This window comes from Artemia franciscana, chromosome 5 (assembly GCF_032884065.1).
Source record: "Artemia franciscana chromosome 5, ASM3288406v1, whole genome shotgun sequence".
In the NCBI taxonomy this organism is placed as follows: Eukaryota; Metazoa; Arthropoda; class Branchiopoda; order Anostraca; family Artemiidae; genus Artemia; species Artemia franciscana.
Window position 1 is genome coordinate 5,163,010 of NC_088867.1, and position 27,221 is coordinate 5,190,230.

Genomic DNA, 27,221 nt, shown 5'->3' on the forward strand with positions numbered 1-27,221 from the left:
AGCGAGATTGGAAAAACTCCCCGTGATTGGGCAGTTGAGTATCTCAACAGACCAGCTCAGCGTATAGAAATCCTTGCTGTGATTGAATCATACAGAGAATTATCCACTAGATCCATTTATCCAATAGAAACATCCATGGGATCGTCAAAGGCAGTTGATGCCTTCAAAAAGCCCAAATCGATGACCCTAAGATCTATGGCACAAGTAAGTTGTTTTTTAGTTTATATATGTGGCCACCACATTTGTTTCTTCCATTTTTTTTTTTTTTAGGTTGTAGTTGCATATAGTTTAGCGGGACATGTGGATTGTAGCACTTGGATTGTAACCATGCACAGAAATTACCATGGGGTTTGAATATTGTGATCCGTTGATAACAGTATTGTAATAGGACGATATTCTAAAGTTTGAAATGCTAGTTTAAACGTACGCAAGGGCCTAAAAACCCTAAAATGTCATGATATTTGCGATAGTCCCAAGGTTTCCTATAATGCACATTAATAATTTGATTCTGTTTTAGATTACCCTCCTCCCTCCCCACTTCAAACATTTTGAGCTCATGTGACTGTCTCTAGTTAATTGAATAATCTGCGTCACAAAATTGTTTTTCATGGATCTTAGAAGAAGCACTTTTAAAGTTTTTCTCCCAAATATTGATTTAAAATAAATGTTCATCAAAATCAAACTCATCTAAAGACTGTTTCCACTTGATCACCAGTCAAGAAAACGTCTTTGACCATTACTGTATGTAAACACTGGTCAAAGTTTGTAACTTGTAGCCCCTCCCCCAGGAACGGTGGGGCAGTAAGTCATCCCCAAAGACGTAGTTCTTTTGGTTTTCGACTATGCGGAACACAATGGCAATCTCAAAATTTTTATCCGTTGACTTTGGGAAAAAATGAGCGTGGAAGGGGGCCTAGGTGCCCTCCAATTTTTTTCGTCACTTAAAAAGGGCACTAGAACTTTTCATTTCCGTTAGAATGAGCCCTCTTGCGACATTTTAGGACAATATGGTTGATACGATGACCCCTGGGAAAGAAAAGAAAACAAAAAAACAAATTAACACGCACCCGTGATCTGTCTTCTGGCAAAAAATACGAAATTCCACATTTTTGTAGATAAGAGCTTGAAATTTTTGTTATAGGGTTCTCTGATACGCTGAATGCGATGGTGTTATTTTTATTAAGATCCTAGGACGTTTAGGGGGTGTTTCCCCCTATTTTCCAAAATAAGGCAAATTTTCTCAGGCTCGTAACTTTTGATGACAAAGACTAAATTCGATGAAACTTATATATTTTTAATCAGCATAAAAATCTGATTCTTTTGATGTATCTTTTAGCATCAAAATTCCGTTTTTCTTAGAGTTTCATTTACTATTTAGCCGGGTCGCTCCATACTTCAGTTCGTTACCACGAACTGTTTGATTGTTTTTTCGACTTTTTTTTCCTAGGGAAAATTTCCTAGGCTATTTAAAATACCCCAGTTTATTAATTCAAAACTAAACATCAAACTTAGTTGAAAGCGTTCTTCGAGGATTCTTAGAAAACCAAAGTTTTCTTACGAATTAAATAAATAAAAAATTAACTGAAAGTAAGGAGTGACATTAAAACTTAAAACTAACAGAAATTACTTTGCTCCTTACTACAGTTCGTTACCACGAACTGTTTGATTGTTTTTTTCCACTTTTTTGTGTTCCACATAGTCGAAAACCAAAAGAACTACGTCTTTGGGGATGACTTACTGCCCCACCGTCCCTGGGGGAGGGGCTACAAGTTACAAACTTTGACCAGTGTTTACATACAGTAATGGTTATTGGGAAGCGTACAGACGTTTTCAGTAGGATTTTTTTGGTTTGGGGCGGGGATGAGGGGAGGGGGCTATGTGGGAGGATCTTTCCTTGGAGTAATATATCATGAGGGTGATGTCATGATAAATTAAATAAAAACAATTTTTTTTAAAACTGAAAGTAAGGAGCGATATTAAAACTTAAAACGAACAGATATTACTCTGTATATGAGATGGGTTGTCCCCACCGCAATCCCTTGCTCTTTACGCTAAAGTTTGACTCTTTGCTACAGTTCTACTTTTTAAAACAATTAAAAACTTTAGTGTAAAGAGCGAGGGATTGCGGAGGGGACAACCCATTTCATATACGGAGTAATTTCTGTTCGTTTTAAGTTTTAATGTCGCTCCTTACTTTCAGTTAAAAAAAAAACTAGTTTTTTTTTTATTTATAAATTTTAAAATGCACTCTATGCATGCCGTCACAGTTTCATATACATGAGCATTTTGTACTTGAGAATGATAGTGCCCTTTTGCTCATTTTTTCTTCTCCCTTGGTCGGTAACCATGCTTTGCAAGACGCAGCCAAACATATTACTATTTTTCGGCTGAAGCATCTCGCCAAAGGAAGCTGTCTATCAAAACCTTTCACAAGACTTGATAATTTATTTGAAGTTTTGACAATCGACGGTCTATAGAGAATTAAAAGACAGAAGGCTAACCTAACTTCAATTTTGAAGCTCGATGTTTTCAAGTTCACTTAATCACGGCCTTAATCATAATGAAATATACCAAAATATGATGAATATATAATAATTCAGTAACCAAATTATGGAACCTGCATATTCTGGGGGCCAGTAGGTGTAGATTATCCGATAACTAAACCAGACTGTCTTAAGAACCGATTTTTCTAACCCCTGACGTCACTTACTCCTCCTGAAATAAAAAACTGAATTAATCGCTCGTATCGAACAAGCGAACTTAATATGATTTAATCATATATCATATATTTAAAATACATATACATGGCAGTGTGGCCGAGTGGTCTAAGGCGCTGGTCTTAGTACCAGTCTCTGATGAGTCGAGGGTTCGAATCCCTCCGCTGCCAATTTTTCTTTGATGCACAAAATATTATCTTATTGTTATTTAAGTAGGTATTTTTTCTTCTCCTGATATTTAGTTAAAGATTTTAGTTAATCATTTATATTTGACTATGTTAGCTAGATTTCTTTGAAGTGCATTGGCGCGCCACCCCAACACCTAGTTGGTGGGGCGCTTTGCGCCACCCCACCCCCCCCAAGCCCCCCCGCGCGCGTAAGTCGTTACGCGCCATATTAGTTACGCGCCATTGTAGTTGTGTCCCTGTGTCCCACCTGTGAATATAGATAGATTTATATATTTATAAAGATTTATTTATGCGAGAATCGCTCTTTCACTTAGCCATTTATTATTTTTATAATTTTTTAGAATATTCGGAAATACTTTTTCAATCAATTCATTTTTGGACGTCACTAAATTACAGAAATCAGCAGGTAGTTGTATACGTCCTGAAATTGAGTCAATTTGACTTGGGGTTGACGTTTCGCACGCGTCATTGATGCAGTTATCCCAGTGTTGGTCATTCTCCAATAAATTCAGAGCTTGGCATGCACTACGGTAAGTGTCATGTTCAAATACTCAAAGGATGTCGGACCGGGTACATTCACCAAAAGCAGGCGTAGAAAGAAGCATTCATGTTGATTGGGGTGACCGGTGTAGAGTCTTCCTATCGTGGTATCTTTGAAGATGGTAGGTTGGCCGTCGAATGACTTACCCTTTTTTCGACGTTCAAATACTTTATTTTTAGTATTCCACGTGTAATACGAAGGCACTTCAGTATACAGCAGTTTTTTTGCAAAAGAATCATTTTTGCAAAGCGAAAAAAAAGCTGTTAATGTTGTATCCGGTGGATTCAGGGCTCTTTGTTGCACGTTGGTTTCCGTGAAATAAACACGTTGACCATTCTGTAAATGTACCGCTAAGTGAACAACAGCTGGACTACGTTCATGTATCGGAAATGAAAGAATTTGCCAAACAGCTTCATTACTGCTTATCTTCCAGCCTGATATTGTACGATTTCGTCGAAATCTTTGATTTCGGGCTGCAAGCCAAAAACTGCCATGTCACTGCCTTTGTTGACGTATTTACATATTTGATTGATTGTCTTTACGGAGTTACAGTATTCAACGTTTATGTGTGCATTAAATGTTTTTGATAATAATGGGGAATATGGAACAACCCACTGGTTATCTACTTCGATGGTGGTACCGTTACGCTTCTTTATTATTGCTGTTTTACCGCCATCTTCAGTAGATCTTCTTCTATATTGTGGGTAACCATCATTGCCAGTAATTATGTTTGATACTAAAAGTCGAGGATATTGCTTTGTGCACCTACCTTTGGCCATGCATGGTGAATTTTCGTTCAGTGCACCGCAAGGTCCATGTATCATATTTTTTACAATAATATCATGTAACCTCTTATCGACATTTTTATCAGGTACTAGCTGTTGGGTTGGCGCTTCGCGCCACCCCAACACCTAGTTGGTGGGGGCGCTTCGCGCCCCCCCCAAGCCCCCCCGCGCGCGTAAGTCGTTACGCGCCATATCAGTTATGCGCCATTGTAGTTGTGTCCCTATGTCCCACCTGTGAATATAGATATATATATATATATATATATATATATATATATATATATATATATATATATATATATATATATATATATATATATATATATATATATATATATATGTATATATGTTTTTAACTACGTAAAACTTGCGAATATACAACATTCTTTGCTGTCCCATTGTCTGTGCATATAAATAGATTGTCAGGTTTGCCGACTCTTGAACATGCAACATATAATGGTCCATGGGAAAACAATCCGTATTCAGATCTATACCTCATGATTCTAATGATTGCCCTTGAGCTTTGTTGATGTTGATTGCTAATCGACCATTCCCTGTGTCGCCATCGTCATTTATGTATCCCCCTGTGCCCCCCGGCGTCCCCTTTGTAGTTTTGTCCCTGTGTCCCGGTCGTCATTTATATTCCCTGTGTCCCGGTCGTCATTTGTGTCCCGGTGTCCCAGTCTGTGATTTCTCTTTGAGTGTCCCGGGCGTCATTTATATTCCTTGTGTCCCGGTGTCCCGGTCGTCATTTATATCCCCCTGTGCCCCCCGGCGTCCCCGTTCCAGTTGTGTCCCTGTGTCCCGGTCGTCATTTATATTCCCTGTGTCCCGGTCGTCATTTGTATCCCGGTGTCCCGGTCTGTATATACATTCGTTTTTTAGTTTTGTTTTTCTCCTTTATTTTTCATTTTTTCCTTTTTTATTTTTTTCTTTTTTAGTTTTTTTAGTTTTTTAGCTTTTTTAGTTTTTTTGTTAGTTTTTAGTTTTTTTATTAGTTTTTAGTTTTTTTTTTCCTTTTAGTTTTTTTGTAGTTTTTACCTTTTTTTTAGTTTTTTTAGTTTTTTTTTACTTATGTCCTGGTCGTCATTTATACTCCCTGCGTCCCGGTCGTCATTTGTGTCCCGGTGCTTTGTTGATGGTGATTGCTAATCGAACAATCCTTTTGTCCCGGTCGCTTTCTCTTTGATTGTCGTCATTTATATTCCCTATGTGCCGGTGTCCCGGTCGTCATTTGTGTCCCGATGTCCCGGTCTGTAATTTCGTCAGTTGAAAACATGACGTCAGTCAACACAGAAACATGACGTCACCTGATCCACAGACAGACAGACAACTTATTTTTATATATATAGATTTCAGCGGAAATCAAATCATCAATTTCGTTCGAAGTAATTTTTTTATGTAGCCAGATTAGTATATGTGCGTGTGGCAAACCTCGTTTTTGCCATTCCACTGAGTACATCCAGCATCGCACTGACCCAAACAGTTCAAGTTTTACTATGTAGTTTATCAGTGATTTCAACTTTTGCCGGAAGACACGGGTCCTTGAAGTAAAAGCTGCAGTATCTCGTCCCAAGATTGATTACATGTAAATGTAATAAATAAATCTGGACGACCATAGAGACGAACATACGCAATAGCATCTTGAGCATATTCATGCATATGACGGGGACTGCCAGCATATGACGTAGGTAAAATTGTTAATCTTCCAACGTTTGTGGTATTACCGTCATTTATAACTGCATCTCGCAAATGAATGTATTGTTCAGAGCGGAGCTTGGTCTGATTCAGGCGGATATATAGCAAACGTTCTGATTCAATTTTAGCATACATATCAACGACAAATTGGTGAAATAATTCACGGCATTTTAAAATATAATTTTCTTCATCCTGCCGAATCATTAGTCTATAGGAATAATAATGCATTGCACTGCATTTCTTATTCATTTCTTTGTTAGTGGCTGGATTCATCAATTTAATATTAAAGGGATAGCCGTCGGCTCCATCCCAAAAAATTATAGGATATTGTAGGGCATCGTAGCATTGATGAGTTTCAGCAATTCTTAACAACTGAGGGTTTCGCTTATGAAGAATAATATCTCGAGGTAAAAACTGATCACCGACCATAACGATTGCCACTTCGTCGATAGTTGGAGCATTGTATCTACGCACATGTTGGCCAAGAGGCGTTTTGTCAGCGGAAATAACAATTTTATGCGTATCAGTAGGCATCAAATCGATAGCTGTTTTGAACAGACGCACTAAATTATTATTTTCGTGGAAAAGATGTTGCAATTGGGAAACGATTGTCCTTTCAACGTTGGGAGAAATTTCGCAACGTGCACTCAATTCAGAATTTCTATCACTGATGAAGTACAATTGTAAAAATTTATGATTCTCGCCTGAGAATGGTAGAAGGGACCCTGCTCTATGATAAATTTGCCCTTTTACTTTGAAAGTAGACATAAATTGATCTGGATTTTTGATTTGGGCTCCAAACGACGTCATTTGGAAACATGAGTTGTATTTTCTGATTTTTGACAAAAACGCTTAGATTCTGACGTAGTTCCAGTAAGGAAAGTCTTCAATGGCTCTGGTGGTGCAGCCAATAGAGGAAGTTTTACTTTTCCTGAGGCGCAACACATTCCCATTGTTTCACCATTGAATTTCAAGGCCTTGCAATAGGGACAAATTTTAGACATTGTCCCGATTTGAACACATCTACTCAAGCTATAATCATCGACTGGGCTGTACCTGAATGCCAGGCGATAACTTTCAGATTGCTCTGATTCTTCGGCACGCTTTCTTTTCTTACTTTCTCTATCAGCAGCAAGCCTGATTTCTTGCTGTTCTTGTGATTCCTCGGCACGCTTTCTTTTCTTACTTTCTCTATCAGCAGCAAGCCTAATTTCTTGCTGTTCTTGTGATTCCTCGGCACGCCTTTTTTTTTCACTTTCTCTTTTAGCAGCAAGTCTGCTTTCGCGTTGCTCTGGTAGTTCCTCGACAGGCTTTCTGTTCCTTCTTTCTCTATCAGCCTCAAGCCTGTTTCCTTGCTGTTCTTTTGATTCTTCGGCACGCTTTCTTTTCTGACTTTCTCTATCAGCAGCAAGTTTTTTGGCATAGACTCTTTGAGCATCTTCATCGGCTTTTGCCATTGTAAGTTCATCAGTCATTTTAAACTTAAACATTAATAGATTTCTACGTGAACATATATGTCTTAAATATCTTTAATGACGTCACCGTCATAGTAAAAATGACGACAACTAATTTCATGATTAAATATCTTTAATGACGTCACCGTCATTGCAAAAGTGACGACAACTAACTTCATGACGTAGGTCGACACAGAAACATGACGTCACCTGACAGACAGACGAACAGACAGACAACTTCGTGGATTTCGTGGACGTCTATATTTTTGGGTGCGAGAATCGCTCTTTCACTTAGCCATTTATTATTTTTATAATTTTTTAGAATATTCGGAAATACTTTTTCAATCAATTCATTTTTGGACGTCACTAAATTACAGAAATCAGCAGGTAGTTGTATACGTCCTGAAATTGAGTCTACTGTTTGACCAGAGTCATCGTTTTGCAATCGGACACGCATATTTGTAGTTAATTTTAATATTTTTACGTGTGCCCATAAATTAGAATTTTTTAGGCAAGCATTCATTTGGTCTGCAGGAGTTAAACTACGTAAAAATTGCGAATATACAACATTCTTGGCTTTCCCATTGTCTCTGCATATACAAAGCCGTATGTACTAATAATGACATCATATGCAAACGCTCTTTTTACAAACAAACAAACATGCATACACACAGAAATACTTTTTCAATCAATTCATTTTTGGACGTCACTAAATTACAGAAATCAGCAGGTAGTTGTATACGTCCTGAAATTGAGTCTACTGGGAGCTTTCCGTTTCCAATTGTCAGCAATTGATCTGAAAATGTTTGACCAGAGTCATCGTTTTGCAATCGGACACGCATATTTGTAGTTAATTTTAATATTTTTACGTGTGCCCATAAATTAGAATTTTTCAGGCAAGCATTCATTCGTCTTCAATGGCTCTGGTGGTGCAGCCAATAGAGGAAGTTTAACTTTTCCTGAGGCGCAACACATTCCCATTGTTTCACCATTGAATTTCAAGGCCTTGCAATAGGGACAAATTTTAGACATTGTCCCGATTTGAACACATCTACTCAAGCTATAATCATCGACTGGGTTGTACCTGAATGCCAGGCGATAACTTTCAGGTTGTTCTGATTCCTCGGCACGCTTTCTTTTCTTACTTTCTCTAGCAGCAGCAAGCCTGATTTCTTGCTGTTCTTGTGATTCCTCGGCATGCTTTCTTTTCTTACTTTCTCTATCAGCAGCAAGCCTGATTTCTTGCTGTTCTTGTAATTCCTCGGCACGCCTTCTTTTTTCACTTTCTCTTTTAGCAGCAAGTCTGCTTCCGCGTTGCTCTGGTAGTTCCTCGGCACGCTTTCTGTTCTTTTTTTCTCTATCAGCCTCAAGCCTGTTTCCTTGCTGTTCTTTTGATTCCTCGGCACGCTTTCTGTTCTTTCTTTCTCTATCAGCCTCAAGCCTGTTTCCTTGCTGTTCTTTTGATTCCTCGGCACGCTTTCTGTTCTTTCTTTCTCTATCAGCCTCAAGCCTGTTTCCTTGCTGTTCTTTTGATTCCTCGGCACGCTTTCTTTTCTGACTTTCTCTATCAGCAGCACGTTTTTTGGCATAGACTCTTTGAGCATCTTCATCGGCTTTTGCCATGGTAAGTTCATCAGTCATTGTAAACTTAAACATTAATAGATTTCTACGTGAACATATGTCTTAAATATCTTGAATGACGTCACCGTCAAAGCAAAAATGACGACAACTAATTTCATGACGTCAGTCAACACAGAAACATGACGTCACCTGATCCACAGACAGACAGACAACTTATTTTTATATATATGATTCTTCGGCACGCTTTCTTTTCTTACTTTCTCTATCAGCAGCAAGCCTGATTTCTTGCTGTTCTTGTGATTCCTCGGCACGCTTTCTTTTCTTACTTTCTCTATCAGCAGCAAGCCTAATTTCTTGCTGTTCTTGTGATTCCTCGGCACGCCTTTTTTTTCACTTTCTCTTTTAGCAGCAAGTCTGCTTTCGCGTTGCTCTGGTAGTTCCTCGACAGGCTTTCTGTTCCTTCTTTCTCTATCAGCCTCAAGCCTGTTTCCTTGCTGTTCTTTTGATTCTTCGGCACGCTTTCTTTTCTGACTTTCTCTATCAGCAGCAAGTTTTTTGGCATAGACTCTTTGAGCATCTTCATCGGCTTTTGCCATTGTAAGTTCATCAGTCATTTTAAACTTAAACATTAATAGATTTCTACGTGAACATATATGTCTTAAATATCTTTAATGACGTCACCGTCATAGTAAAAATGACGACAACTAATTTCATGATTAAATATCTTTAATGACGTCACCGTCATTGCAAAAGTGACGACAACTAACTTCATGACGTAGGTCGACGCAGAAACATGACGTCACCTGACAGACAGACGAACAGACAGACAACTTCGTGGATTTCGTGGACGTCTATATTTTTGGGTGCGAGAATCGCTCTTTCACTTAGCCATTTATTATTTTTATAATTTTTTAGAATATTCGGAAATACTTTTTCAATCAATTCATTTTTGGACGTCACTAAATTACAGAAATCAGCAGGTAGTTGTATACGTCCTGAAATTGAGTCTACTGTTTGACCAGAGTCATCGTTTTGCAATCGGACACGCATATTTGTAGTTAATTTTAATATTTTTACGTGTGCCCATAAATTAGAATTTTTTAGGCAAGCATTCATTTGGTCTGCAGGAGTTAAACTACGTAAAAATTGCGAATATACAACATTCTTGGCTTTCCCATTGTCTCTGCATATACAAAGCCGTATGTACTAATAATGACATCATATGCAAACGCTCTTTTTACAAACAAACAAACATGCATACACACAGAAATACTTTTTCAATCAATTCATTTTTGGACGTCACTAAATTACAGAAATCAGCAGGTAGTTGTATACGTCCTGAAATTGAGTCTACTGGGAGCTTTCCGTTTCCAATTGTCAGCAATTGATCTGAAAATGTTTGACCAGAGTCATCGTTTTGCAATCGGACACGCATATTTGTAGTTAATTTTAATATTTTTACGTGTGCCCATAAATTAGAATTTTTCAGGCAAGCATTCATTCGTCTTCAATGGCTCTGGTGGTGCAGCCAATAGAGGAAGTTTAACTTTTCCTGAGGCGCAACACATTCCCATTGTTTCACCATTGAATTTCAAGGCCTTGCAATAGGGACAAATTTTAGACATTGTCCCGATTTGAACACATCTACTCAAGCTATAATCATCGACTGGGTTGTACCTGAATGCCAGGCGATAACTTTCAGGTTGTTCTGATTCCTCGGCACGCTTTCTTTTCTTACTTTCTCTAGCAGCAGCAAGCCTGATTTCTTGCTGTTCTTGTGATTCCTCGGCACGCTTTCTTTTCTTACTTTCTCTATCAGCAGCAAGCCTGATTTCTTGCTGTTCTTGTAATTCCTCGGCACGCCTTCTTTTTTCACTTTCTCTTTTAGCAGCAAGTCTGCTTCCGCGTTGCTCTGGTAGTTCCTCGGCACGCTTTCTGTTCTTTTTTTCTCTATCAGCCTCAAGCCTGTTTCCTTGCTGTTCTTTTGATTCCTCGGCACGCTTTCTGTTCTTTCTTTCTCTATCAGCCTCAAGCCTGTTTCCTTGCTGTTCTTTTGATTCCTCGGCACGCTTTCTGTTCTTTCTTTCTCTATCAGCCTCAAGCCTGTTTCCTTGTTGTTCTTTTGATTCCTCGGCACGCTTTCTTTTCTGACTTTCTCTATCAGCAGCACGTTTTTTGGCATAGACTCTTTGAGCATCTTCATCGGCTTTTGCCATGGTAAGTTCATCAGTCATTGTAAACTTAAACATTAATAGATTTCTACGTGAACATATGTCTTAAATATCTTGAATGACGTCACCGTCAAAGCAAAAATGACGACAACTAATTTCATGACGTCAGTCAACACAGAAACATGACGTCACCTGATCCACAGACAGACAGACAACTTATTTTTATATATATAGATATATATATATACTAGCTGTTGGGGTGGCGCTTCGCGCCACCCCAACACCTAGTTGGTGGGGCGCTTCGCGCCCCCCCAAGCCCCCCCGCGCGCGTAAGTCGTTACGCGCCATAATAGTTACGCGCCATTGTAGTTGTGTCCCTATGTCCCACCTGTGAATATAGATATATATATATATATATATATATATATATATATATGGTTTTAACTACGTAAAACTTGCGAATATACAACATTCTTTGCTGTCCCATTGTCTTTGCATATAAATAGATTGTCAGGTTTACCGACTCTTGAACATGCAACATATAATGGTCCATGGGAAAACAATCTGTATTCAGATCTATACCTCATGATTCTAATGATTGCCCTTGAGCTTTGTTGATGGTGATTGCTAATCGACCATTCCCTGTCCCGGTGTCCCGGTCGTCATTTATATCCCCCTGTTTCCCCCGGTGTCCCCGTTGTAGTTGTGTCCCTGTGTCCCGGTCGTCATTTATATTCCCTGTGTCCCGGTCGTCATTTGTATCCCGGTGTCCCGGTCTGTATATACATTCGTTTTTTAGTTTTGTTTTTCTCCTTTATTTTTTTCCTTTTTTTTTCTTTTTTAGTTTATTTAGATTTTTAGATTTTTTAGTTTTTTTATTAGTTTTTAGTTTTTTTTTCTTTTTAGTTTTTTTGTAGTTTTTACCTTCTTTTTAGTTTTGTTAGTTTTTTTTTTACTTATGTCCTGGTCGTCATTTATACTCCCTGTGTCCCGGTGCTTTGTTGATTGCTAATCGAACATTCCTTTTGTCCTGGTCGCTTTCTCTTTGAGTGTCGTCATTTATTTTTTTCTTTTTTAGTTCTTTTAGTTTTTACCTTTTTTAGTTTTTTTTAGTTTTTTAGATGAAATTTTTTTTAGTTTTTTCCTTTTTTTCTTTTTAGTTTTTTATTGGTTTTTACCTTTATTTTAGCTTATTTTTCAGTTTTTTCCTTTTTTTTATTTTTTTTTTATTTTTTATTTTTTTAGTTTTTTACCTTTTTTTAGTTTTTTTCTAGTTTTTTTAGTTTTTTAGCTTTTTTACTTTTTTTATTAGTTTTTAGTTTTTTTTTGTAGTTTTTGCCTTTTTTTAAGTTTTGTTTTTCTCCTTTATTTTTTTCCTTTTTTTTTCTTTTTTAGTTTATTTAGATTTTTAGATTTTTTAGTTTTTTTATTAGTTTTTAGTTTTTTTTTCTTTTTAGTTTTTTTGTAGTTTTTACCTTTTTTTTAGTTTTTTTATTTTTTTTTTTTACTTATGTCCTGGTCGTCATTTATACTCCCTGTGTCCCGGTGCTTTGTTGATTGCTAATCGAACATTCCTTTTGTCCTGGTCGCTTTCTCTTTGAGTGTCGTCATTTATTTTTTTCTTTTTTAGTTCTTTTAGTTTTTACCTTTTTTAGTTTTTTAGATGAAAATTTTTTTTAGTTTTTTCCTTTTTTTCTTTTTAGTTTTTTATTGGTTTTTACCTTTATTTTAGCTTATTTTTCAGTTTTTTCCTTTTTTTATTTTTTTTTTATTTTTTATTTTTTTTAGTTTTTTACCTTTTTTTAGTTTTTTTTTAGTTTTTTTGTTTTTTAGCTTTTTTACTTTTTTTTATTAGTTTTTAGTTTTTTTGTAGTTTTTGCCTTTTTTTAGTTTTTTCAGTTTTTTTTTTAGTTTTTTATTGGTTTTTACCTTTATTTTAGCTTATTTTTCAGTTTTTTCCTTTTTTTTAGTTTTTTTTAGTTTTAAGTTTTTTTAGTTTTTTTAGTTTTTTACCTTTTTTTAGTTTTTTTAGTTTTTTTAGTTTTTTAGCTTTTTTATTTTTTTTATTAGTTTTTAGTTTTTTTTGTAGTTTTTGCCTTTTTTTAGTTTTTTTAGTTTTTTAGCTTTTTTATTAGTTTTTAGTTTTTTTTGTAGTTTTTGCCTTTTTTTAGTTTTTTTAGTTTTTTAACTTTTTTAGTTTTTTTTATTAGTTTTTAGTTTTTTTTGTAGTTTTTGCCTTTTTTTAGTTTTTTCAGTTTTGACGTCACCTGATCCAGTTTTTTCAGGTGACGTCACCTGATCCATCCATCCACAGACAGACAACTTATTTTTATATATATAGATAGATATATATATATATATATATATATATATATATAACACATTGGCAGTTCAAAAGGGTCCTAAAACCCGTTTTATGTTACAACAATGAATCCGATGAAAACATTACCCAAGCAAGAGCTGACAAAGCATAAAGCCAAGGCACATACAAGGCATGGATCTTTTCGAAGAGAGCAGGATAAAATCGAATCAAAGCAGCTATGTGAAAATAAAATATACGACTATTACAGAGGAGGGATCTAAATAAGAATAAATACATGCACAGGTATAAGTTCCTGAAAATGTAAGGGCAAGGGACAAGTATTTTTTCCACTTTTTTGAAAGAAGACAAAAAAAATGCATTTTTTTAAATCTAGGGAGGATATTTTTGTTGACACCTAGAGAAAACACAAAAAACTCACTAGTTCAAAATCTATAGGGCAGTCGCCCCCCTCCCCAATTAGCACCCTTGCATATAAGCTGATTCGTTTAAGGAGAGGGCAGCTTAAACCAACAACAGGCGTATCATATAAAAAACATAAATTAGAAAAAAATCGTCCATTTTCATATTTTAGAGAACAGACCCAAAAGCCCTCCCTTCCTCTGTGTTCGTTCCTGGTCCAGACCAGACACTAATTTAAAGTCAAGCATATCGTGTGGAAACTAGCCAAAGAAAAGTGGAGAATCTCAAGTTTTGTTGTGGTTAAAATAATAATAATAATAAAACAATTGTCCAACAAGCATAATTATAAAATTGTGATCAGAATTCTTAATTACACTAACTAGGATAAGCCAACCAAACGTTTTTCCAGTTTGCCCGCCAGTTTCTTTTTACGTCTCAGAATAAATTATCACACATTCAAAGAAACCCTCATCCCAGTTTTGGTGGATTGAAGAGCTTACAACGAACGAATCCATTACAAGATACCTGGGTAGAAAGGCCTATCATATTATACTACCTGACTGGGGTGGGGACTTCGTTTCCCTTTTTTTTGCAGTTCGGAGAGTAAAATTCCAAGTCATTAGCCCCCGAGGTGGCACTAAGATTTAAAGTTAAAGGTTATTCTACCAAAGAAAATACAGATTTCAGTTTTGAATTGAACTGAGGGGTCACCCACTTTCCGCCGCTTGGTGTACATGAGTTGAAAGTGGGCCCCTCGGGTTGACCCGGAAGAAACACATTTTATGTAAAAAATTTCGATGATTGCCACTCACAACAATGGTGTGCTAAAAGGCATGCAAAAACACGTGGAGTATTGGAGGCATACCACACATGGAAGAAGTTATACTCCAATATGTACACCCTGTTGCGGAGCGGGCCAACCCTCGAGATTTATTCAAACAAGTAAATTCAAGCCGTATATCTAAGCTAAAATCTTTATTGTCTAGTTGAGGTTATTTAAATAGGCCTACTGTAAATTTCTTATGCACTTACCGCGATAATTTAGTAAACCAAAATTCTAAACAGGTTACATGTTAGGGACGCCCCTTTTAAAACTTTCGGACCTTCGGAGAGTTACGGTGAAGGTGGTAACCCTCATTCTTAATTCTACTTAGCCTGTGTACCGGTTTTTCTAGGTTCATAGTTGTTTTGCTGCTGTTGAGTTATTCTTGTCTTATATTATTTTTTTCCTTGCTATGACGTTGTATTTTCTTTGCTGAAATGTTCTAGATGTATTTTTCCAAATCCATGTGTGGGGGTTGTATATTTGTTATTTTTCACAATATTTTCTATGAAAATACCAAAAGTGCATTTTTTTTTTCAATTAATAAACAAAAGTGTATTTTTCAAAATTCGGGAAAAGGCATCTGGAGGAACTTTCTGGGGAGGAACAAGGTCCTCCTTGCTTACCTCCTCGTGAAGGACCTCAATACATATCGACTTGAACGGCGAATATATTCACCAATAGTGGATTGTTTAGGAGCTATTTGGCTTTAGGTGAAGGTTTGTATTCATTCCAATTCAATCCATAAAACTCCAGCATCCTGACACAGCGGATAGCATTTGTAGTAATTGACTTTTTGTCAAAATGTTACTCGTATAAGAAGATATTACGTCATCATTTTCAAGTTAAACCCTTCTGAGCCAAAAGGAAATGCAATATAGAATTATTCTTACTTTTTTTAAAAGTTCAGCTGGGAATTCAGAAAAGCAGCTCGAAAAATAATTGGTGAATATTTCTTTAATTCCTAAAAACTATCATACTGAAGAACTAATTACATAACAAAATAAATTACGCAAAGGTTGCCTTCGTGACAGCATTAAAATGATGAGGGTCAGGGAGTGCCAATTCACGAAAAGTGGGGGCTAACATTTTAAAATTATTTTTTGTACTTTTATGTTACACCAGCCACACTCAAGAATTGAAGTTAGGTTAAGTCCGTGATTAAGTGAACTGATGAAACTCGGAAATCCCATGGTAAATTGAAAATTTATATTTAAAAAGTACTCAAGTATTCATTGGCGGAAGATGCCGCTTTTAATATCAGGCCATAGCTTCTTGAAGATGCTACAAAATGTTTGCAAGGATTTTGCTCTATTTCCTCTAATTGCTTAGAAATCTTAGAAAATGTCTAGGTCTTTTTCACAAGTGTACTCTATGAAGGATATTGCTTTTAGAACAAAATCGGTACTATCATGGGCAGAAGACAATAACCTGTAAGATGATTGGAACCATTTTTCGATGTATTTTCCTGTTTTCTAACAGTCCCATAGAATATTTTACAGCTACCTGAAAATTTTACCGTTGCCAGAAAGAATCGTTTCAGATCGCCCGATAATACCCCCTAGAGACCAAAATGACAAGCTGGTATAATCAGCTTTTTGTTAATAGAGTGTGAAATTTTCATATATTATTTCAATGCAATGAAGAAACCTAGAAATGAGAAATAGTCAGGAGCCTTCAGTAAGGATGTGCACACAAAGCCGAAATGATGGGGAAAATTAAATCAAAGCGAGGTATACATCTTAAAAGTGTTACCACACATAGTTTTTTTGAAAAACCCATTTGTTTTTTCCAAGGGTGATCGTATCGACCCAGTGGTCCTTGAATCTTGCGAGAGGGCTCATTCTAACGGAAATAAAAAATTCTAGCGCCCTTTTTAAGTGACCAAAAAAATCGGAGGGCACTTAGGCCCCCGTCCCACGCTAATTATTTTCCCAAAGTCACCGGATCAAAATTCTGAGATAGCCATTTTATTCAGCGTAGTCGAGAATCCTTATAACTATGTCTTTTGGGACGACTTACTTCCCCAAAGTCCCCGTGGGAGGGGCTACAAGTTACAAACACTGACCAGTGCTTACATATAGTAAGGGTTACTGGGAAGTGTACAGACGTTTTCATTTGGTTGGGGGCAGGGGTTGAGAAGAGGGGGATATACTGGGGGAAATTTTCATGGGGGAAGAAAATTTCCATGAAGGGAGCGCAGGATTTTCTAGAATTATTTAAAAAAAAACAATGAAAAATAAATATGACAAAAGTTTTTTCAACTGAAAGCAAGGAGCAGCATTAAAACTTAAAAGGAACAGAAATTATTGCTCATATGAGATGCTCACCTCCTCCTAATACCTCGCTCTTTACGCTAAAGTATTTTTAGAAATTTCAACTATTTATTCTACGGCTTTTGTGATTCAGGAGTCATTCTTAAGAAATTGGGACAAAATTTAAGCGTCAGTGTGAAGAGCGAGGTACTGACGAGGGGGTGAACCCCCTCATATATGTAATAAAAATATAAGAATACAAAAGTTCGTTATGTAAGCTAATTTGTAAGTTACATATATCTTTAACTAATAAAATTTATTTTTACTAATAGTTTTACTAATAAAAACATTCGTAAAAAATTAAAAGTTCTAGCTGCCTTTTTAAGTAACCAAATTATCGGAGGGCAACTAGATCTCTTTCCCTGCTCCCTTTTTTTCTCAAAATCATTCGATCAAAACTATGAGAAAACCATTTAGCCAAACAAAAAAAAAATATGCAAATTTTGTCTTAATTATTCATCTGTGGAGAGCATTAATCAAAAAATGCATTGATTCAAAAACGTTCGGAAATTAAATTAAATAAAAACAAGTGTTTTTTAACTTAAAGTAAGGAGTGACATTAAAACATAAAACGAACATAAATTACTTCATATAAGAAAGGGGCTGCTTCCTCATCAACGCCCCGCTCTTCATGCTAAAGTCTGACTCTTTCTCTTAACTCTATTTTTTAAAACAGTAAAAACTTTAGCGTAAAGAGCGGGGCATTCACGAGGAAGTAGTCCCTTTCATATACGAAGTAATTTCTGTTCGTTTTAAGTTTTAATGTCACTCCTTACTTTCAGTTTAATTTAATTCGTAAGAAAACTTTGGTTTTCTAAGAATCCTCAAAGAACGCTTTCAACTAAGTTTGGTGTTTAGTTTCGAAATAATCAACTGAGATATTTTAAATAGCCTATCCCTAGGAAAAAAAAGTGGAAAAAAACAATCAAACAGTTTGTGGTAACGAACTGTAGTAAGGAGCGAAGTAATTTCTGTTCGTTTTAAGTTTTAATGTCACTCCTTACTTTCAGTTAATTTTTTTTTTATTTAATTCGTAAGAAAACTTTGGTTTTCTAAGAATCCTCGAAGAACGCTTTCAACTAAGTTTGGTGTTTAGTTTCGAATTAATGAACTGGTGTATTTTAAATAGCCTATCCCTAGGAAAAAAAAGTGGAAAAAAACAATCAAACAGTTCGTGGTAACAAACTGTAGTAAGGAGCGAAGTAATTTCTGTTCGTTTTAAGTTTTAATGTCACTCCTTACTTTCAGTTAATTTTTTTTTTTATTTAATTCGTAAGAAAACTTTGGTTTTCTAAGAATCCTCGAAGAACGCTTTCAACTAAGTTTGATGTTTAGTTTCGAATTAACCAAATGGGGTATTTTAAATAGCCTATCCCTAGGAAAAAAAAAGTGGAAAAAACAATCAAACAGTTCGTGGTAACGAACTGTAGTAAGGAGCGACCCGGCTAAATAGTAAACGAAACTCTAAGAAAAACGGAATTTTGATGCTAAAAGATACATCAAAAGAATCAGATTTTTATACTGATTTTAAATATATAAGTTTCATCGAATTTAGTCTTTGTCATCAAAAGTTATGAGCCTGAGAAAATTTGCCTTATTTTGGAAAATAGGGAGAAACACCCCCTAAACGTCCTAGGATCTTAATAAAAATAACACCATCGCATTCAGCGTATCAGAGAACCCTATAACAAAAATTTCAAGCTCTTATCTACAAAAATGTGGAATTTCATATTTTTTGCCAGAAGACAGATCACGGGTGCGTGTTAATTTGTTTTTTTGTTTTCTTTTTTTTTCCCAGGGGTCATCGTATCAACCATATGGTCCTAAAATGTCGCAAGAGGGCTCATTCTAACGGAAATGAAAAGTTCTAGTGCCCTTTTTAAGTGACAAAAAAAATTGGAGGGCACCTAGGCCCCCTTCCACGCTCATTTTTTCCCAAAGTCAACGGATCAAAATTTTGAGATAGCCATTGTGTTCCACATAGTCGAAAACCAAAATAACTACGTCTTTGGGGATGACTTACTGCCCCACCGTCCCTGGGGGAGGGGCTACAAGTTACAAACTTTGACCAGTGTTTACATACAGTAATGGTTATTGGGAAGCGTACAGACGTTTTCAGTAGGATTTTTTTGGTTTGGGGTGGGGATGAGGGGAGGGGGCTATGTGGGAGGATCTTTCCTTGGAGTAATATATCATGAGGGTGATGTCATGATAAATTAAATAAAAACAATTTTTTTTAAACTGAAAGTAAGGAGCGATATTAAAACTTAAAACGAACATATATTACTCTGTATATGAGATGGGTTGTCCCCTCCGCAATCCCTTGCTCTTTACGCTAAAGTTTGACTCTTTGCTACAGTTCTACTTTTTAAAACAATTAAAAACTTTAGTGTAAAGAGCGAGGGATTGCGGAGGGGACAACCCATTTCATATACGGAGTAATTTCTGTTCGTTTTAAGTTTTAATGTCGCTCCTTACTTTCAGTTTAAAAAAATTAGTTTTTTTTATTTATAAATTTTAAAATACACTCTATGCATGCCGTCACAGTTTCATATACATGAGCATTTTGTACTTGAGAATGATAGTGCCCTTTTGCTCATTTTGTCTTCTCCCTTGGTCGGTAACCATGCTTTGCAAGACGCAGCCAAACATATTACTATTTTTCGGCTGAAGCATCTCGCCAAAGGAAGCTGTCTATCAAAACCTTTCACAAGACTTGATAATTTATTTGAAGTTTTGACAATCGACGGTCTATAGAGAATTAAAAGACAGAAGGCTAACCTAACTTCAATTTTGAAGCTCGATGTTTTCAAGTTCACTTAATCACGGCCTTAATCATAATGAAATATACAAAAATATGATGAATATATAATAATTCAGTAGCCAAATTATGGAACCTGCATATTCTGGGGGCCAGTAGGTGTAGATTATCCGATAACTAAACCAGACTGTCTTAAGAACCGATTTTTCTAACCCCTGACGTCACTTACTCCTCCTGAAATAAAAAACTGAATTAATCGCTCGTATCGAACAAGCGAACTTAATATGATTTAATCATATATCATATATTTAAAATACATATACATGGCAGTGTGGCCGAGTGGTCTAAGGCGCTGGTCTTAGTACCAGTCTCTGATGAGTCGAGGGTACGAATCCCTCCGCTGCCAATTTTTCTTTGATGCACAAAATATTATCTTATTGTTATGAGAAAACACAAAAAACTCACTAGTTCAAAATCTATAGGGCGGTTGCCCCCCCCCAATTAGCACCCTTGCATATAAGCTGATTCTTTTAAGGAGAGGGCAGCTTAAACCCACAACAGGCGTATCATATAAAAAACATAAATTACAGAAAAATCATCCATTTTCATATTTTAGAGAACAGACCCAAAAGCCCTCCCTTCCTCTGTGCTCGTTCCTGGTCCAGACCAGACACTAATTTAAAGTCAAGCATATCGTGCTAAGAAAACTTTGGTTTTCTAAGAATCCTCGAAGAACGCTTTCAACTAAGTTTGATGTTTAGTTTCGAATTAACCAAATGGGGTATTTTAAATAGCCTATCCCTAGGAAAAAAAAGTGGAAAAAACAATCAAACAGTTCGTGCGTCAAACAGTTCCCGGCGACCCGGCTATTTAGCCGGGTCGCCGGGAGCGACCCGGCTAAATAGTAAACGAAACTCTAAGAAAAACGGAATTTTGATGCTAAAAGATACATCAAAAGAATCAGATTTTTATGCTGATTAAAAATATATAAGTTTCATCGAATTTAGTCTTTGTCATCAAAAGTTACGAGCCTGAGAAAATTTGCCTTATTTAGGAAAATAGGGGGAAACACCCCCTAAAAGTCCTAGGATCTTAATAAAAATAACACCATCGCATTCAGCGTATCAGAGAACCCTATTACAAAAATTTAAAGCTCTTATCTACGAAATTGTGGAATTTCGTATTTTTTGCCAGAAGACAGATCACGGGTGCGTGTTAATTTGTTTTTTTGTTTTCTTTTTTTTCCCAGGGGTCATCGTATCAACCATATGGTCCTAAAATGTCGCAAGAGGGCTCATTCTAACGGAAATGAAAAGTTCTAGTGCCCTTTTTAAGTGACGAAAAAAATTGGAGGGCACCTAGGCCCCCTTCCACGCTCATTTTTTCCCAAAGTCAACGGATAAAAATTTTGAGATTGCCATTATGATCCGCATAGTCGAAAACCAAAAAAACTACGTCTTTGGGGATGACTTACTGCCCCACCGTTCCTGGGGGAGGTGCTACAAGTTACAAACTTTGACCAGTGTTTACATACAGTAATGGTTAAAGACGTTTTCTTGACTGGTGATCAAGTGGAAACAGTCTTTAGATGAGTTTGATTTTGATGAACATTTATTTTAAATCAATATTTGGGAGAAAAACTTTAAAAGTGCTTCTTCTAAGATCCATGAAAAACTATTTTGTGACGCAGATTATTCAATTAACTAGAGACAGTCACATGAGCTCAAAATGTTTGAAGTGGGCAGGGAGGAGGGTAATCTAAAACAGAATCAAATTATTAATGTGCATTATAGGAAACCTTGGGACTATCGCAAATATCATGACATTTTAGGGTTTTTAGGCCCTTGCGTACGTTTTAACTAGCATTCCATCCTTTAGAATATCGTCCTATTACAATACTGTTATCAACGGATCACAATATTCAAACCCCATAGTAATTTCTGTGCATGGTTACAATCCAAGTGCTACAATCCCAATGTCCCGCTAAACTATATGCAACTACAACCTAAAAAAAAAAAATGGAAGAAACAAATGTGGTGGCCACATATATAAACTAAAAAACAACTTACTTGTGCCATAGATCTTAGGGTCATCGATTTGGGCTTTTTGAAGGCATCAACTGCCTTTGACGATCCCATGGATGTTTCTATTGGATAAATGGATCTAGTGGATAATTCTCTGTATGATTCAATCACAGCAAGGATTTCTATACGCTGAGCTGGTCTGTTGAGATACTCAACTGCCCAATCACGGGGAGTTTTTCCAATCTCGCTCGTCTCTTCGCCTCAGGTCACCACCAGCTTCCACAAGATACGTGAGCACACGAGGGGAGACACCGAAACATGTTCCGTGTACTGGGGTGTATCTAAAGAACTGTCCATAGCCTTTATTGGGGTCTGCACAAAGCTATAGTAATTTTATTAATGTCTTTTCAGTTCCCGAGAAAGCAGCTACAAATAGTGCAGTCTAGTTAAGCTTATTTTTTATATCTACTGGTACTCCTTTCTTCACTATAAACTCTTCGACCTTTTTCGCTTTGTCATCTATGACGTAGACGTGGAGAACTTCTGAGTCATTAGCCGTCTCCAGATTGGAAACTCGAGTGGGTATTATGAAAGGAGGTGATGAAGAGTTGTACAGCTTTCTTCCACTAAAACAGAGAAAAAACTTAGCTTCTGCTAAAAAAAAAAGCAAAACCAAAAGATCGACAGCAACTTTTCTAAGAATTCTAAGTATGATCTAAGTTCCAATATATATAGTTTACAGTACGTCGTTTAAAGAAGGTCGGGAAGAACAATAGAATTGCTTTAAATTCTGAAAAAGATTTTAGGTTTCCTCCCCTCCAACTCCTTCCAATGTCATCAGATCCGGTCGGGATTTAAAATAAAAGCTCTGAGACACAATATCATTCCAAACATCAAATTTCATTAAGATCCCATCACCCATTCATAAGTTAAAAACACTTCATTTTTTCTATTTTTTTCCGAATTAACCGGCCCTCCACTCCTCACCAGATGGTCAACTGGGAAAACGACTATTTCTAATTTAAGCTGGTCTTGTCCCTGATACGCCTGCCAAATTTCATCATCCTAGCTTACCTGGAAGTGCCTAAAGTAGCAAAACCAGGACCGACAGACAGACAGACAGACAGACTGACAGAATTGGCGATTACTATATGTCACTTAGTTAATACCAACTGCCATAAAAAATGCGGCATCAGCACGTGTGATAGGTGAATGCGAGTTCCAATATCTCCGTTTTATGTTAACATCTTCTTCAATTGTTGGGTGTAGAATAGCAATTTCCTTTGTAAAAATATTTTATCCTGACCATTACATTATGGATAATGGCAACATGTTTGCGTTGTCATGTTAAAATTTTTCCTTTGTTTCTGAAATAGGACTAAAAAATGGGCAAAATCTTCCCACCTGTTGTCTCGGCAAAATCTCAAGATGAGATTAAGAAACTTTTAAATCTTGCCTTGGATTACCTGGATCTCTAAAGATCACAATTTAATGTTGATAAAACAGAAGCTTGGGTTCTTAGTAAACAAAGAAGCAAGATTGAACAATTTTGCAAATTTTATTTTAATGGGAAAAAATGCAAATAGTGAAAGAAGCATGTTATTTGAGATTTTATTTTTCTGCTAATGGCGCCTGGAACAAAACGTACCACAGCAAATTTTGCAAATGATAGAGCAGCCATGTTTGCAGTATATAAAAAAGTAGTTTAAAGCCTAATAGCCAAGAGATTTTAAAACAGGAATTCAAAGTCAAATCCTTTTGATAATGTTTGACATTATCAATGTCAATAGGATTGACATTGATAATGTCAATCCTTCGCTATGCTGCTGAGATCTGGGAGAGAGAGAACCAGCTAAACAAATTGAACTGTTTCAGGTCCACTATTATAAACAACTGTATAGACTGAAGAAAACAATCCATAATATTGTCATAAAAGGGGGCTTAAGATTATTTTCAACGAGAAAAGATAGGTTAATACAGATGGTAAAATTCTAAAAAAGGTTATTGAATAATCTTGAACACAGGATAGCCAGAGGTGCATATGACACATTGCTAAAGTGAATATAAAATCTTTGCAGCCATTCCAGATTAAAAAATTACTAGATGAAAATGGTTTCTTCCATATATGGAATAATGGTCAAGGCCCCGAAGAAAGTAAAGATGTTTTGCTTAGAAATTTAAGGACTAAGCTAGAAGATCAAGAGATTCAACTTTGGGGTGCTGAAACAAGTGCTTATGTTAGACAAAGAAGCACAGAACCCTTAGTCCAGGGAGAGCTCTCTGTTATATCTTAGAAGGAGGGATTTTAAAGAGAAGGCGAGCAAGCCTTCTCCCTTCACTGGGGACAATGATGGAAACATGGACTATAGTTGCATATTTGTATGTATTTATGTGTTGCGTGTGTACATATGTATTTGCGTATATGTAATATCTTTTGGCGTGGTTTGAAGCCTTATCATAACAGTCTACAATCCAATGATTGGTCCTTTACCCTAGAGTTCAATAAAGGCTCATTCTACCGAGAGATAGCAAAAGTATTTGAAATTCTTTGAAAATTATTAGTTACTCATACTAAAAAGGATTTTTGCAATCCTGTATTTTACCTCATAATGTTATTTCATGATGTATCTTATTAAATAAATGTTTTGTATGGTTCAATACCAGATGTGGAGCTTAGAAATAATGTTGAACCTACAAATAATGTTTAACTCTATCCACACTGACGAAGTCAACAATTGTAAATAAAGTAATATAATGCGACAGAAGGACTAGTAAACGTAACATTTTCTAATTAAAATGGGTTTTGACTAGCCCTTATATTCCTTTTTTTATTTCACCTAGACAACCCCCCCCCCTCCTCCCGCATTCGAACATAAAAAATAACTTGCCGGGTAATCTGCCTTTTGCGTATATAGTTTGGACACGGAACTGTACAGCAATAATGAATGTTTTGCTAAAAGTTTATCTAAGTTGTCCATTGAAGAAAGATAAAGCAACTGTAAACAAGGCTATATAAAGCGAGAAATATCAGGAGTAGTCAAAACCCATTTTAATTAGAAAATATTACTGTGCTTGGTCTCGGAAAGGTAACGTGTCCAGTATAAGGTACATGTAAAAATACTCGGTGCTAGCTCATCACCCGTGGCGAGGGCTATGGCAGGCGAATACGTCAAGGGGGTGGGGTACATCACAAGTCTAGTTACGTGCTCCTTGAATTTTTTCTCATTATTGAGTTAAATGTACTATCCCTGGTTATTGCCCTGCTGAATCGATTGATTTGCCCCAGCTGAATCGATTGATGCAGTTGATCAAGCGGATTAGATAGCCCATTTTACTATTATCTTAGTCTTAAAGGCACTGCAAAGATGCATTATTTTTGCTCATTCTAGGACTTATTGCTTAGTGGGATCATTTAAGAAAATACAACTTTGAATTAAGAACGTCTGGTGTTATTTTCATCTTGTCAGTTTCTTCGTGTTTTGGAACCTCTACTAGTTTGACTGTTGGTTCATCTTTTGCCTGATCCTTGATTTTGTAACTAACAATTTCCATTCCATTATGATTTTGATTTCTCTTTGACAGCTGATTTCGTTGTGAAACATTTTCGTTTGCAATTCAATGTGATTCTCGCTGCCGCTTGTTCTCTGCTTTTTGCTTTAGCTGTTCGGAGTCATTTTTTATGTTGTGTAATTTTAGATAAGTCATAAGGAACAAAAATGATACGACCACTCTGGGAAAAAATGATGTAATTTTTGCTCTTTAAAACTATATAAATGTGCCGCCAATGACAAGAAAAATTAAGACCCTAAACAAATTTTTGCAAACTCTCGAGCAGTCTAGATCGTTATTTTTCAGGCCAGAAAATCTTTGTGCCAATTTTCAAAAAAAAATATTGAGATGATTTCGAGAAAAAACAAATAAATAGTACGTGTACAAATAAATGCATAAATATATATATATATATATATATATATATATATATATATATATATATATATATATATATATATATATATATAAATATATATATATATATATATATATATATATATATATATACATATTTATATATATATATATATATATATATATATATATATATATATATATATATATACATATATATATATATATATACATATATATATATCATACTAGCTGTTGGGGTGGCGCTTCGCGCCACCCCAACACCTAGTTGGTGGGGGCGCTTCGCGCCCCCCCAAGCCCCCCCGCGCGCGTAAGTCGTTACGCGCCATATTAGTTACGCGCCATTGTAGTTGTGTCCCTATGTCCCACCTGTGAATATAGATAGATATATTATATATATGTTTTTAACTACGTAAAACTTGCGAATATACAACATTCTTTGCTGTCCCATTGTCTGTGCATATAAATAGATTGTCAGGTTTACCGACTCTTGAACATGCAACATATAATGGTCCATGGGAAAACAATCCGTATTCAGATCTATACCTCATGATTCTAATGATTACCCTTGAGCTTTGTTGATGGTGATTGCTAATCGAACATTCCCTGTCCCGGTGTCCCGGTCGTCATTTATATCCCCCTGTGCCCCCCGGCGTCCCCGTTGTAGTTGTGTCCCTGTGTCCCGGTCGTCATTTATATTTTTTACTTATGTCCTGGTCATTATGGCTTATGTATGGTCATTTATATTCCCTGTGTCCCGGTCGTCATTTGTATCCCGGTGTCCAGGTCTGTATATACATTCGTTTTTTAGTTTTGTTTTTCTCCTTTATTTTTTTCCTTTTTTATTTTTTTTATTTTTTAGTTTATTTAGATTTTTAGATTTTTTAGTTTTTTTATTAGTTTTTAGTTTTTTTTTTCTTTTTAGTTTTTTTGTAGTTTTTACCTTCTTTTTAGTTTTTTTAGTTTTTTTTTTACTTATGTCCTGGTCGTCATTTATACTCCCTGTGTCCCGGTGCTTTGTTGATTGCTAATCGAACATTCCTTTTGTCCCGGTCGCTTTCTCTTTGAGTGTCGTCATACCTGGTTGGTGGGGGCGCTTCGCGCCCCCCCAAGCCCCCCCCGCGCGCGTAAGTCGATACGCGCCATATTAGTTACGCGCCATTGTAGTTGTGTCCCTATGTCCCACCTGTGAATATAGATAGATATATTATATATATGTTTTTAACTACGTAAAACTTGCGAATATACAACATTCTTTGCTGTCCCATTGTCTGTGCATATAAATAGATTGTCAGGTTTACCGACTCTTGAACATGCAACATATAATGGTCCATGGGAAAACAATCCGTATTCAGATCTATACCTCATGATTCTAATGATTACCCTTGAGCTTTGTTGATGGTGATTGCTAATCGAACATTCCCTGTCCCGGTGTCCCGGTCGTCATTTATATCCCCCTGTGCCCCCCGGCGTCCCCGTTGTAGTTGTGTCCCTGTGTCCCGGTCGTCATTTAT

General features: G+C 36.3%; 2 protein-coding genes across 2 annotated transcripts in view; one reads left to right on the forward strand and one right to left on the reverse strand.

The window, feature by feature from the left end:
• The window catches only part of LOC136026914 (uncharacterized), a 59,264-nt gene extending 36,863 nt beyond the window's left edge, over positions 1 to 22,401 (reverse strand). The window contains exon 1 of the mRNA XM_065703744.1: positions 21,826 to 22,401. Within this exon, the coding sequence (XP_065559816.1) occupies positions 21,826 to 21,894 (69 nt within the window). The 5' untranslated portion in view covers positions 21,895 to 22,401. The remainder of the gene's footprint in view (positions 1 to 21,825) is intronic.
• Positions 1 to 27,221, forward strand: part of LOC136026915 (uncharacterized) — a 182,479-nt gene that overhangs the window by 119,894 nt on the left and 35,364 nt on the right. The window lies entirely within an intron of this gene.